The sequence below is a fragment of the Aquarana catesbeiana genome, linkage group LG08, assembly GCF_042186555.1.
Source record: "Aquarana catesbeiana isolate 2022-GZ linkage group LG08, ASM4218655v1, whole genome shotgun sequence".
In the NCBI taxonomy this organism is placed as follows: domain Eukaryota; kingdom Metazoa; phylum Chordata; class Amphibia; order Anura; family Ranidae; genus Aquarana; species Aquarana catesbeiana.
In genome coordinates, this window is record NC_133331.1 from 287081233 (window position 1) to 287095394 (window position 14162).

Here is a 14162-nt window from a genome sequence, read left to right on the forward strand (position 1 = left end):
TCCCCTATCATCTGATTAACACATAGGAACAATGTATTCAGTCAGTGTGTGTGTTTCATACAGATGGATCCAGTAATGGGAACCCACCAGAGAGATGTCCTCGTCCTCTGTATTCGCGGGATTCCACACAGGAAGATCACACCATCCCTCACCATCATCAGGTAGGTGGGTCTAAGGATGTTGAACTCAAACTTGGCTCTTAACTGTCTTAGATTATATTCTTCTATGTAAACTCAACATAATAGTGCTCACATTCATACTGTAATTTTAGGGGGAAGGAGTGATGGGTATAAAAATTGAGGTGAAACAGGAAGAGGAGATGTGTGTGACAGATCATCAGCTGTCTATAAATGAAGGTGAATTGATGGTGACAATGACCAAGGAGGAATCTTCTCTAGATGTGAGCACAGGTAAAAATTATAGAATATAAATTTCAGCACTTCACCTTTTTATGTCCTGTTCCTTAATTAATGTGACCTTTGAAAAAATAAATTTGGCTTGTTGTGATATGATGGAAAAGTATCCAGTGAACCTATATCGCATCCAATGCAGTGGAGATACTGTACACCATATGAAAGGTCCATCTCCATGCCTCAAAATAACGTCACGTTCCCAACAAATGAGGAGGAGATACTGTACACCATATGAAAGGTTCATCTCCATTCTTCAATATAATGTCATGTTCCCAAAAAATGAGGTGGAGATACTGTACACTATATGAGAAGGCCATTCTCATTCCTCAATATAACGTCATGTTTCCAACAAATGAGGTGGAGATACTGTACACCATATGAAAGGTCCATCTCCATTCCTCAATATAACGTCATGTTTCCAACAAATCAGTTGGAACTACTGTACACTAAATGAGAGGGCCGTCTCCATTCCTCCTTCAATTCAACATCATGTTCCCAGCAAATCTGATGGAGGAAGGTCCATATGAAATATCAATGTCATTAGTATACTTACATTTTCACCCATGGGCTGTTTTGTTGCATTGTACATCTTCTTCGACTTCTATCCTTGCATTGTTATCTCTGTACCTAATTCCGTAGAATATGCACCTAGTTCCATAGAAAGATCTGGGTAACAGTTGACTTCTAGACCAACATTCATTAATCCTAACTGCAAAACATCATCAATAAACATTTTACTATTTTTTTTTTTATTAAAAAATGTTTCCAACAGGAGGCCACAGAAGCTGGAAAACTAGAGGGAGATGTCCAATTTTATCTGCAGATTATAATAAAGAAGATGACATGGTACAATATTCTCCAAGAAAGAGAATTGTTACTACAAATTTACATCAAAAACTTAATCCTATGGTAAGATCAACAAATAGGTTTACTTCTGAGAATTCCAAAAATAACTCCCATACCAACATGCCATATGTCCATACAAGTGATCACTGTGCAAATAATTCACCGGATCCTTCTGATCTTGAGGAATCTTCTCTCGATAATCTGCATCCTCAGAATTGTGAAAAAACATTCATAGAAAACCATGATCTGGTTGTACACCAGAGAAATCCCACCAGCAGAAAACCCTTCACCTGTTCCCTGTGTGAGAAAACCTTCTTGAGGAAATCAGGACTTGTTCAACACCTGAGAATTCACATCGGGGAAAAGCCGTTTTCATGTTCTGTTTGTGGAAAGTCTTTCATTGAGAAATCGCAACTCAATAGACACCATATAGTCCACACCGGGGTGAAGCCCTTTCCCTGTTCCGAGTGCGGAAAGAACTTCTCTCATAAAGGGAACCGAGATAAACACATGAGGATTCACACCGGGGAGAAGCCGTTTTCCTGTTCAGAATGCGGCAAAGGTTTTTCACAGAAATCGTCACTAATCACACACCAGAGAGTGCACGCCACCTGAGGCTTCTGAAAAACCTATGATGGCGTTGCATTGGCTGAATCGTTAGGTCTTTAGTACAACCATACGATAAAGATGAGGAAGTCCAAAAGGACCAGCCATCCCATGTGGAATATTTATTGTTACTGTTGTGCAATCTGTTTTTTTTTTTTTCTATAATTTATTGTACATTTTCATTATGTAGTTTTGCTTAAAACTCACATTTTCCCCAATCTGGGAATTTTTCCCTATTCCTGTTGCGTTATGCAGACAATTATGGGAAAATCTTTCCAACAAGTACACAGGCATCAATAAAGCCATTTATTTAGTAGGTCGGGGAAGAGTTTGAGCTACTTTTTTTTGGGCTGTATAGGTGGAGACTTTCCATCCTCAAGGTAGTTGTCGCTGGGCAATTTCCTCAACAGGGATATAGATAACCATAACCAACAAAGACTCTCACCTTCTCTATTCTGTCAATAAATTACAAAAAGTGGATTATTTTTACTTGGAATGACTGAAGTTCTCTGGGAACATTGGTGGGGTTTCAGGCTGTCCTTCCTTCTTACTTACATAAAGATATGTATTGCATCACAGCGATACAATAAAAGTTCTCATTGGTAAACCATCATGTGGTTACTACTTAGGGCCGGGCCAAGGGGGGGCGGCTGCCCTGGGCGCAATGGTTTATTGCAGGGATGTGGGTACCCTGACCTTAACCCTAAGGGGGGGTGCAGTTTGGCATCTTTGCCCTGGGAGCTGGATGGCCTTGTCCTGGTGTTCTATCAGATTACCCCTAACCATCAGGTTGTGCAACGGAAGTGACATTCCAACCAAAAATGACTTGCTGCGCATGCGTGATGCGTTCCAGCTGCGTTCCATGGCACGATGTGTTCCACACAATTTATGATTTGACAGGTAGCGGTATTCTGATAGAACACCCATGCGGACATCTTACTACACCCAGCTATGTCTTGAGATTCAGAGTAATTTTAGCAATAAAGTGAGCGTATATAAATAAATATAGTATATTTAAATATATGATGCTGTTTTGATATTACATTTTGAAAGAAGCTGGACCCCATCAGTAGGAAGGTGGCGGAGGCCATGTTGGTACACCCCGCACTGCTCAGTGCTAAACATTTAGATCCCCTTTAGAGCAGGGTCCCCAAAGATCCCCCTTTAGAGCAGGCCAGGGTCCCCATAGATCCCCCTTTACTCTTTTTACCTTTTCACCTATATTTCCCATGCCACCAGGTACTCCAGGCTGTCCCTGCAAAGAAAATATATTTAGCCAACATGACCCCCTTTAGAGCAGGCCAGGGTCCCCATAGATCCCCCTTTAAAGCGGGGTCCTGAAGGGGCACAAATCCTTCCAATGACATACAACAATGGGGCCCAATGACACCAATGGGATACAATTCCTCCTACTGACACCAGATATGGGGCATTGTTTTATTCCTCTGGACCTTTTCTACTAACAATTGCCACAGTCTGCCCCCCTGATGGACAGTAAACTGGCCTTTTGTTTAGATAGTTTGAAGACCCCTGGTGAAGACCACGATTGCAGCTGGAATGTAGCAGAGACTGGGGATGTAGCTGAGGTACAGTGGCGGCTGAGACTATGGATGTTATGAAGGCTGGGAGAGAAACTGAGTTGCAGCGGAAGCGGTGTATGTACAAGAGGGCCGTAGAGGTGCAAGGATGGCTGCAGCAGAGTCAATAAGTCTTGCAGAGGGCGGTGAAGGTGCCAGGGAGGCTGCAGCGGAAACTACAGAGGACAAAACTGCTGTAGGGGATAGCTTTGGTAGCTTAGGGGAGGGATAAACACATATGTAGCTGTGATGGCTTAGTTAAATTTCAGATTCAGTATACTGCAATGGCACATGATGGGGTTGTGACACTATATGAAGAGTCCATGGCCCCGGAGAAGAGAGAAACCATCAGCAATGGATCACATAAGGTAATTAGTTGTGAAATTACCCCCCTTCTTTATAGGGTCTCCCCACTCGTTGAGGGTCTGGTTTCAGAGGGAAGAGGTGATTGAGGAGCAAAAACATTTAATGCCAGTTGAGATCCAGGAATGTTCCTCCAGGCTTTGCTAACAGATAATTCATAATACAGCTTGCCTCTCTGGATCTTGGAAATTTAGATTTGCTGGATCTTTTATCCCTGGAAGGAAGCTGCCTGAGAAGAAACTGCATGGAGCCCACAAGCGAATGTTCTATGGTAGCCAGTGAGCTTGGGCTGTCCTGGTTAGGGAAGAGTTAAGTTTTATACCACAGGTTTCCCAGGCTTTTTGGGTCCTGCCTTTCTGTGTTGAATTATCCCCCTCTCATAGGGTCTCCCCACCTGCTGAGGGCCTGGTTTCATAAGGGAAGAGGTAATGATCTTTCCGAACAGGATGAGGACCAAAAACATCTAATGCCAATGCAAAGAAAATACCGCTTTATGCATTGATGTACCTCATTGGACTAAGTCTGTCCAGGCTGTATGGTCACCTGCTGACTTGGCAAGATTTGAACCGTGTATGGACAGGCTGAATGTACCCATGTTTATCAGTCAATCAACATGGGTACAACCAGCCTGCCGGATTTTACATGCGATTATTGCTAGTGGCTGTTATGGCCCCTAGCAATAATCACTGTGTTCTCCCGGCGGGGATGGCTTCCCCCGATGGGAGAACACAATAGCTCCACCGGAGGGATTCCCCTGTCAACACTGACTGTGTTCATGGGGGAATCAAGCAAATTTGTTTTTGCAGGAAAAAAAATTGCTCTGTCTATGGCCGGCCTATTTACACTGACTGAGGGAACATGGAAGAAGTAGGGAGGGTCTTGCTTGGGACTATAATAACTAGCCTTAATGTGTAACTAAAGGCAAACACCTGTCAGGTTTTTATTGCGGTCTGTGCCCCCCATTAGGGAGATGCACCCTCTCAATTTGCCCTGTTTACCAATATCATTGAAAATGAAAGTAAAATCCTAAATTTTGGGTTTCCCCCTGAAAAGTAGTAGAGGGGAAATCTCCCTATGGGGAACACTAGTTCTGATGAGCCCCAAGAGATTCCCTTAATTTGCGGAGATTTCCTCTCACTTTCTGTTTTGGTGTGACAGGAAGTGAAGGTAAATCTCCCCAAGTGGACACAGATAGGAAAAACAAACCTTATACTTTCCCTTACTCTATCCAAACTTAAAAAAAAAAAAAAGGTTTGCTTATACTACTTTAAACAGAAGGGAAGGACAGCGGAAGATACCAAAAACACATTAGTAGACAAATTGCACACATCTTCAACTTACCCCCTCAGTCTCCTCACGTATCACAAATCAGTATGGATCTCACACCACTTCCTCAAACTCAATCTTTCTAAAAACGGAGCTTGCAATATTTCCTCCTCCCCAATCCCCTCCCCCCCATGGGTCATGACTTTACCATTGAGATCAATGGCACAACCATTGGTCCTTTCACACGCACCAGGGTCCTGGGTGTAATCCTATACTCCGACCTCTCCTTCAGGCCCCACATCCTATCGCTGACTAAGGCTGGGTTCACACTATTGCCAATTGGATGGAGGTTTCTCCGCATCCAATTCGCATAGCAGGAGAATGTGACCGGCTCTTTATGGAGTCAGAATCTGGTCAGTTTCAGGTCCGAATTCAGCCAAAAATTCAGGGCTGAAATTGGAACCCGAACCGGTGAATGGAGACACACCGGACACCTGGTGTGAGCCGCTCCATGCTCTAGTGTGAACCCAGCCTAAATCTTGCTGCCTTAACCTCTGCAACATTTCCTAACCAACGACACCACAAAACAACTTATTCACTCCTTGGTTATTACCTGCCTTGACTACTGCAACTCCCTCCTCACTGGCCGACCTTTACACAGGCTATCCCCCCCTTCAGTCTGTGTTATATCCTCCCACGCTCACTTCCAAGACTTCTCCAGAGCCTCTCCCATCCTCTGGAACTGCCTGCCCTATTATATCTGGTCAGCCCCTACCCTTAGACCAGTGGTTCTCAACTCCTGTCCTCAGGACCCACTAACAGGCCAGATTACGTTGAGGAAATGCAGACTAGAATACTGCAATCGCTGAGCAGCAAATGATATCACCTGTGATGTATTTTGCAAACCTGGCCTGTTAGTGGGTCCCGAGGACAGGAGTTGAGAACCACTGCCTTAGACCAGTGGTCACCAACCTTTTTGGCACCGGGGAGCAGCATTGTGGAAGAAAATTGTGTCAAGGCCCAGAGTGGTGTATGCGGCTTTTCGCTGGCAATTTATCAGGGAAATGGCTGGTGTTAGCGCTTCAATCATTCTGGCAGCATGATTGATATGGTGTCAGGAGGATTAAAGAGCATTATTTCTATTATTACATTGTAATATACAATGAAATAGTTCAACTCACCATAATGCAGAATGTGCCACCAGATGCAGAGTGTCACTTGCCTGCCACCAGATGCGTTTTGTTCCTTGCCACGTCCCCTGCCACCAGATGGGGATTGCCAATGCAGTGGTGCCAGCACAGGCGTGCGCATTAGTTCAGAGGCAAGCCTAGAGTAGTGGGTAGTGGGGGAGAACAGCATTGATGGGGAGGCGGGCGGTGAGAGATGGTCTCATCTCTCTGCCTCACCTCCAGCAGTGTATCGGTGTTCTGCCGCGCTGCGTGGGCGGAAGAGCAGTGATGCGGACAGGCAGTGACAGATGATCTCATCTCTCTGCTCCCCCGCCTTACCTCCAGCATTATAGCAGCCCCACTGTAAAAGTGTAAGAGCAGCGATGCAGGCGGGCGGTGAGAGATGATCTCATCTCTCTGCTCGCTCGCCTCAGTGTGGCGGCCCCACTGTGAACACAGAACAGCAGTGATACGGACGGGCGGTGAGAGATCTGCTCGCTCGCCTCAGTGTGGCGGCCCCACTGTGAACACAGAACAGCAGTGATGCGGGCGGTCGGTGAGAGATGATGTCATCTCTCTGCTCTCTCCGCCGCCGCACATCAGATAGTGCAGTCTTCGCAGCCCGGCTGCAAACAGGCCACGGGTTGATGACCCCTGCTTTAGATAGTAAGCTCCATGAGCAGGGCCCACCTATTCCTTCTGTATTAAACTGTATTGTAATCGTACTGTACCCCTTTATATTGTGAAGCGCTGCATAAGCTGTTGGTGCTATATAAATTCTGTATAATAATAATAATGGAGCAGTGTTTGGTAGGGCGGGCAGCAGAAGAGGTAAGTATTATCGCTCTTCATTCCAGGTAACAGCTTTCTCTCAGCTTACTATTTATGAAAGGGTCACTTTAAACCATGGTTATGATCATACATAATAAAATCTGTATCGTGGCGCACATGTATACAAACCTCTTCCAAAGATGAAGGAGATGTGATTGGGGCAGCAGAGAACTAGGTACCTAGGCTTGTCACCTCATTACTTTAAACCCCAAACACCCTATGAATTACACAGGTTCTGAGTCTAATTTAATGCAGATAAGGCACCAAGTGAGTTTAATTACCACCTTAATTAGCCACAGAACCTGTGTAATTAACCACTTCAATACAGGGCACTTTCACCCCTCTTCCTGCCCAGGCCAATTTTCAGCTTTCAGCGCTGTCGCAAGTTGAATGACAACATGCAACACTGTACCCATATGACATTTTTCTCAATCTTCTTTAATCATTTTCTTTACACAAATAGAGCTTTCTTTTTGTGTAAGGGTGGCTAGATGGTACCATAGGATGCGGCACCTCATCCCCAAAATAATCAAAAGACTAATGGATATATGGACAGGGGATTATAACGGTGCTAGGGTCAAAAGGTATAAAGGAGAAATACACGAAAAAGAGAGGTGTAAAAGGCAAAAAATTACAAAGTTTATTGATAATAATACATGGGTAGAAAATTACACTTAAAGCACTTAACATTTAAAATAAGTACGTATACTGTATGTGACCCAAAGAATGATGAGGTAGGCCAGATGGAGATGGCCGTGGAGAGGGGAGGGCTCGATTTCCTACATGTTTCGCCAAGACATTGGCTTCTTCAGGGAACAAGAGCTCAAAAACTGAATATGTAAAACAGTTCTGTATATGGGATATAGAAAACATCATGTAAGCAAAATTGTTTATCGGTACAGTACTTGGTATACACAAGAAAGAGTTAATATTGTGGCTGGACAGTCATGCGACCCACAGTCGTCAGCGATACCCAAATCATCCATCACCAAGGCACCTTAGGTCACACCGGCACTTCCGCACTCCCAAACGCACACTGCCACTCGGAGGGTAAGTGAACCCACCATCACTTCTATGATCCCAGCTAACCCATTACCTGTGGACCCTAAACTTGCACCTATTTTTTTAGGACAGGGCCAGGACTCCCTCTCGAGCCCATCTCCCAACCTACACACACAAACGTTGGTGATCCACGAAGATCATCCACCCCTGACGTAATCAACTTGTCTTCTATTCCATTAAACATGGATCAGATCCATGTACTTCAACTCGGCCTCACATTCTGTCCCTCTAACGACTATGATAAATTTGCCTTTATTAAAGACGTCCACCTGTTTGCACGTAAACTGCTTTTCAAAGTGATTTACGACAAATCTCCCCCCAGTACAGTACCTCTTCAAGACACGAACCACCCCCCTCAACAAGTCCCTACTTTGGCTGAAATACAAGCTCTTGAGGAATTGATGTCACTTTGGGAGGAGGGCTACACTGACGGAGAGGACCTCTTGGACTCCTATGATCCTGGGGCCACCGCCCTTGGTATCTCCTTCCCCCCTCCTGCTTCCTTCAAACCCAAATCCATGAACTTTCCGAACCTATCCACAAATCCCAATATCTGGGCTTTTATACAACAGGTCACCAACACTATTGAAGGCTTAAATTTCAATCCTTCTTATCCCTCCAACCTTACCCCGGCCCTTACCAAAGCCATCAAATCCCTTCAAAATCATCCTGAACTGATCATCAAGCCAGCCGACAAGGGTGGCAACGTGGTGGTGATGGATGTGTCTTTTTACGAACAAATGTGTCTCGACATCCTAAACAATCGCGATTGGTATAGACCAATTTCAAAATCACTTATCGACCATTACATATCCGAATACCAACAGCTGATATTTGGAGCTTATCAAAAGGGCATCATAGATTCCAACACATGGAAGTTCCTCAGCGTTAAAGAACCTACAACTCCCACCTTCTATTCTCTCCCTAAACTGCATAAATCCTTTGACCACCCTCCAGGCCGTCCAATTGTTTCCGGTCGACAATGTCTCACTGAATCTGCCAGTGCATTGGTCGACAAATACCTGGCACCTCATGTTGTGGCCCTGCCTTCATACATCAAGGACACCATCCATCTTCTTCGTATACTTGATGGTCAATCCTTACCCAATAACACATGGTTGGTAGCCCTAGACGTGGAAAGTTTGTATAACATCATTCCCCACAACAGAGGCATTTCAGTGATTAGAAAACTAATCCGAGAAAGAGGCTCTCAATATGACACTTACGGGGACTTCGTCCTCGAATTACTGAGGTTCATACTAACACGTAACTACTTTATGTTCGGCTCCTCCCACTTCCTCCAGGTGCAGGGTGTGGCTATGGGGACCAAGTGCGCCCCTGCCTATGCCAACCTCTACCTGGGGGGGTGGGAGAGGGAACTATTCGATTCGGCCCATCCCAACCCTTACCTGTCCAGGGTGATATCCTGGTACAGGTATATTGACGACATATTGCTGTTTTGGTCAGGTACTAAAGAAGAATTAGTTTCGTTTGTCCAATATCTTACCCTGAATACGTTTAATCTCAGGTTCACTATGGAGTGCAGCCAGTCGCAGATCCATTTTTTGGACCTCCAGATTGGTGTGCAACCTAATGGCCAAATCTACACTGCCCTTTACCGCAAGCCCTGTTCGGGCAACACGATACTGCACGCCCATAGTGCCCATCCTGAGCCTCTTCTCAGGAGCATCCCGTTTAGCCAATACTTGAGGATAAAACGCAACTGTACCCGAGAGGAAGATTTCCTCAGGGCTGCACATGAATTGTACAACAGACTTCTAGATAGAGGCTACAGCCACTCCCTGTTGAAAAAAGCCTTTAATAAGGCAAAGAAACTCAACAGAAAAGATCTGTTTTTTTTCCGACAAACCACTGGACCCTAAACAACCGACACGACTTATTACCCAATTCTCTAATCAACATACCCAAATTAAGGGTATTCTCAACCAATTTTGGCCCCTACTTACATCAGATCCCACAATTGCCAAATATATAAAAACATACCCTGATATCACATATCGGCGATCCCCTTCACTCCGTGATCGACTTATCAATAGCCACCATACAACTGACACTGCGCATAGGCCCACTGCCACAGGTACATACCAATGTGGCAGGTGTGACATATGTGCATTTGTCACTAACTCTCAAGTGGTGAACCTGCCTGATGGAAATACTCATACCATTAGACACCGTGTCACCTGTGCCACCGTAGGTGTCGTGTATTTGGCTCAATGCCAATGCGGCTCATACTACGTTGGCAAAACTAAGCGTCCATTCCAGACCCGTATCCGTGATCATATTAAACCGTTATACAAAAACATTACCACAACTGCCATCAATAGGCACATTGCTGCCCAGCACAATTCTGATCCCCATGTCATTTTATTTTCCGCACTCGAACATGTTCCTCCACATGTGAGAGGCGGCAGCATTGATAATAAGCTACTACGACTCGAAACAAAATGGATCCACATACTAAATGCTACCAACTTTCCAGGACTCAACGAATATATTAGTTTCAAACCCTTTCTTTAATACCTATTCCTCCATGAACTATACTCGCATACACCATGTATTTCTTTCCTCTATGCCCACCTCTCAGTCAGCGTCGCTCATAGTTTCCATCCTCCTCTTCCTCGTATCTGTTCCTTCTTCCCCAGTGTCCTGCATCCCCTTCCCTTGTCCCCTTTCCCCTTCTCTGGTTTTCTAGTCTTTCTTGCCTTTCATTCTTTTGCCATGGCTCCATTTGTGGTTTCTTTTATAGCTCCTTCTAAGATATCTCACACCACTATGACACTGTTATCTGTTATGAATGTATTCCCTTCTCACTAACATTCTTTATTTGATTTTGGAATCTTTGTTTAATTCATAAATTCCTGTTTGTACTCATAGATATGTAAAGTTCTCTCGATATCGTACCAACATAATTTTCTGACCCATATGTTTCTTTATGTAAGCCTATGTCATATGAGTATTGCTTTCTTTTTTTTTTTTTTTTTTTTTCTTCTCTTATTACATGTTTGACTGTACAACCAGGACCCGGTGGTTCTCTATGCATGTTATGCACTTCGTGGCTGGACATTGTGTGCTGACACACAGGTACTTCCTGATATCCCCAGTGACCCCTGTGGATTGTCGGGCTAGTATGGGCCTTGCCCCCCTATCCTGTGTCTCCGCCCAATATTTTTCATGCGCTTGTTGTGCCCCACTGCCGGATCGCATCTGTTTTCTGGCCTCTCGGTGCCTTTTGGGGGGGGTAGGTGGTCGCGGCGCTGGCTTCTCTCTTGGAAGTTGCACTGCCAGCGCCGTTTATGCCCGTACGGACGCCCAGGGCAGATCTCAGTCTGCCCAGGGTGTCCGCGTCGGTCTCAGACTCTCTGGTCCTTCGCTTCCCATCGGCTGATGGGAGGGGGTGGCGCCTTGGTACCTCCCATTCCGTGGCGTCTCGCTCTCCCATTCGCCCCACGGTCCGCCTGCTCTGAGCATGCGCGCGCGGTGCATGATGGAACGTGCAGTTCCGTGGCATCGCGCTGTGCGCAGGCGCGGATGCCCCTCACTGATCAGGTGTGGGGGGTATACAAGTAACCGGCCAGTCCCTCAGTTCCTTGTTGGACAAGGGACGTGCCTGCACTCGCTCTGCACACAGCAATAAGGTAATCTCTTTCCTTTATGGCATTTAACAACAACTTTTCCCCTAGTGTATCACTTACCATGCTCCTAAACATCTTTTACAGGAGTCACTCTGGACTTGTCATTCACTTTTTCGGTCAGCATCGATCCTCTTGAGCAACACTGTCTGCTATATGGCGGACTAGGTAATATGCTCTCTGTCTTCTCAGCAGTCCTGTCTTTGCTCAACAAAATCCAATTGTCCCAATTTCTCTTTCTTTCACATCTACTCTCTGTAGGACATTTTGTGATTACTGCCCTTTTCAAAAAATCGATTTATAATCTCCAAGCTAAGCATTCCATGTATGTGACTGCACCAACATGAGATTTCTATTTGACAGTTCACTTTACTAAATAAGTACCTCCTTGACTTTCCTGAAGTTCAGAGTGATCACCAGTATTACCCCTAAAGCAATCCACTCCTTTATTTAGGCCCTTTTTCAACTGATTGCTGATCTCGTTTACTTTGGCGACTACCTTGTTGTGTGTGTGCACCTATCCACAGGCACTTTGTGTCCACTCCATTCTACCGTTTTTAAAGAAAGACGTAAGTTTATACCTTTCCTAGAGATACAGATACACTGATCCATATATATATTTTTATATATCTTTTTAGCCTAATGCGATTTATGCGTAATTGTTTTATTTCTAGTCTCTCGTATGTAAAAGTGTATAATTATTCATATACTGTCAATACATTCCATCGCCAGGTCTACTGTATGCCCCCTGCAGGCACATTATACGGCGCGGCCTGCTTGCTCCCCCGCGGTGACGCCTCCGTGCGGCGCCCCCCCCCCCCTTTGGCGCCGACGTCCCAGGTACGTTTGCGTCACCGGAGTTCAGTGGGACCTGTGGGTCGCATGACTGTCCAGCCACAATATTAACTCTTTCTTGTGTATACCAAGTACTGTACCGATAAACAATTTTGCTTACATGATGTTTTCTATATCCCATATACAGAACTGTTTTACATATTCAGTTTTTGAGCTCTTGTTCCCTGAAGAAGCCAATGTCTTGGCGAAACATGTAGGAAATCGAGCCCTCCCCTCTCCACAGCCATCTCCATCTGGCCTACCTCATCATTCTTTGGGTCACATACAGTATACGTACTTATTTTAAATGTTAAGTGCTTTAAGTGTAATTTTCTACCCATGTATTATTATCAATAAACTTTGTAATTTTTGCCTTTTACACCTCTCTTTTTCGTGTATTTCTCCTTTATACCTTTTGACCCTAGCACCGTTATAATCCCCTGTCCATATATCCATTAGAGCTTTCTTTTTGTGGTATTTAATTATTGCTGGGTTTTTTATTTTTTACAAGAAAAAAGACCGAAAATGTTTAAAAAAAACGTTTTTCTTAGTTTCTGTCAGAAAATTTTGTAAATAAGTACCGTATTTATCGGCGTATAACACGCACCCCAATTTAGGAGGGAATTTTAAGGAAAAAAAAACTTTTAGAAGGGAAGTTGAAGGGAAAAAAACTTACATTGAAATGCCCATCATTGCAGATTACAATGATTACAGATTACAGACAGGCAGCGCTGATGGGTGGCACTGAAAGGCTGTGCTGACTGGCATCACTAATGGGCACTGCTGGGGCTTTCCTGTAATCAGGGCACTGATGATCAGTGCCCTGATTACCTGCCCTGGTCTCCCCTGCGAGGAGATACCAGTGATCGGCACTCCTTGCCACGCACTCTGTCAGTGTGAGGCGAGGAGAGCTGATCAACGGCACTACCACATTTACATGTGACCGGCTGCGATTGGACACAGCCGATTACATGGTTAAAGAGCCGCGTCATCGGCTCTTTACAGAGATCAGGGTCCTGCCATGTCCTAGGATTATGACGTCCTCCCAGAACGAGAGCCGCACCGTCCCTCCGTCATTTGACGGAGGGCGGCAAGCGGTTAATATGTGTTGGGGTTTAACGGGATAAGGTGGCAACGAGGGTTGCCACCTCATCCCTTTAGCCCTGTTTCACACTTGTGCGGTGCGAATTGAAGCTCAGGTTTCACTGGGGAGATAACAATCTCCTGTTCAACGGATTCATTGCGTTTTTGCTCAGTATCAGAGAGCAGGGAGAGGGGGAGGGAGGGGGAGGTGTAGTGAGGAGAAAGAGAAAATCCTTGTTCAGAACGCAATGCATCTGCGAATCAGATGCGTTCCCATAGGAGATAATAGGCTTGTAGTTCGCACCGCAATGCCCAAAAAACGCACACGTTTTTTGTGCAATGCGCAGTGCGAATGCAACGCACATATGTGAACCAGATGCATTCATATGAATGTATTTTAAAATGTCCTGCGAATTAGATGCGGTGTAAGCCGCATCTAATTCGCATAGGTGTGAACCCAGG

The 14162-nt window shown here is 45.0% G+C and overlaps 1 protein-coding gene across 1 annotated transcript in view; it reads left to right on the forward strand.

Moving 5' to 3' along the window:
- Positions 1 to 14162, forward strand: part of LOC141106771 (uncharacterized) — a 90742-nt gene that overhangs the window by 3971 nt on the left and 72609 nt on the right. The window contains exons 4-7 of the mRNA XM_073597698.1: positions 64 to 161; positions 272 to 410; positions 1186 to 1871; positions 8706 to 9250. Of these exons, the coding sequence (XP_073453799.1) occupies positions 64 to 161; positions 272 to 410; positions 1186 to 1871; positions 8706 to 9250 (1468 nt within the window). The remainder of the gene's footprint in view (positions 1 to 63; positions 162 to 271; positions 411 to 1185; positions 1872 to 8705; positions 9251 to 14162) is intronic.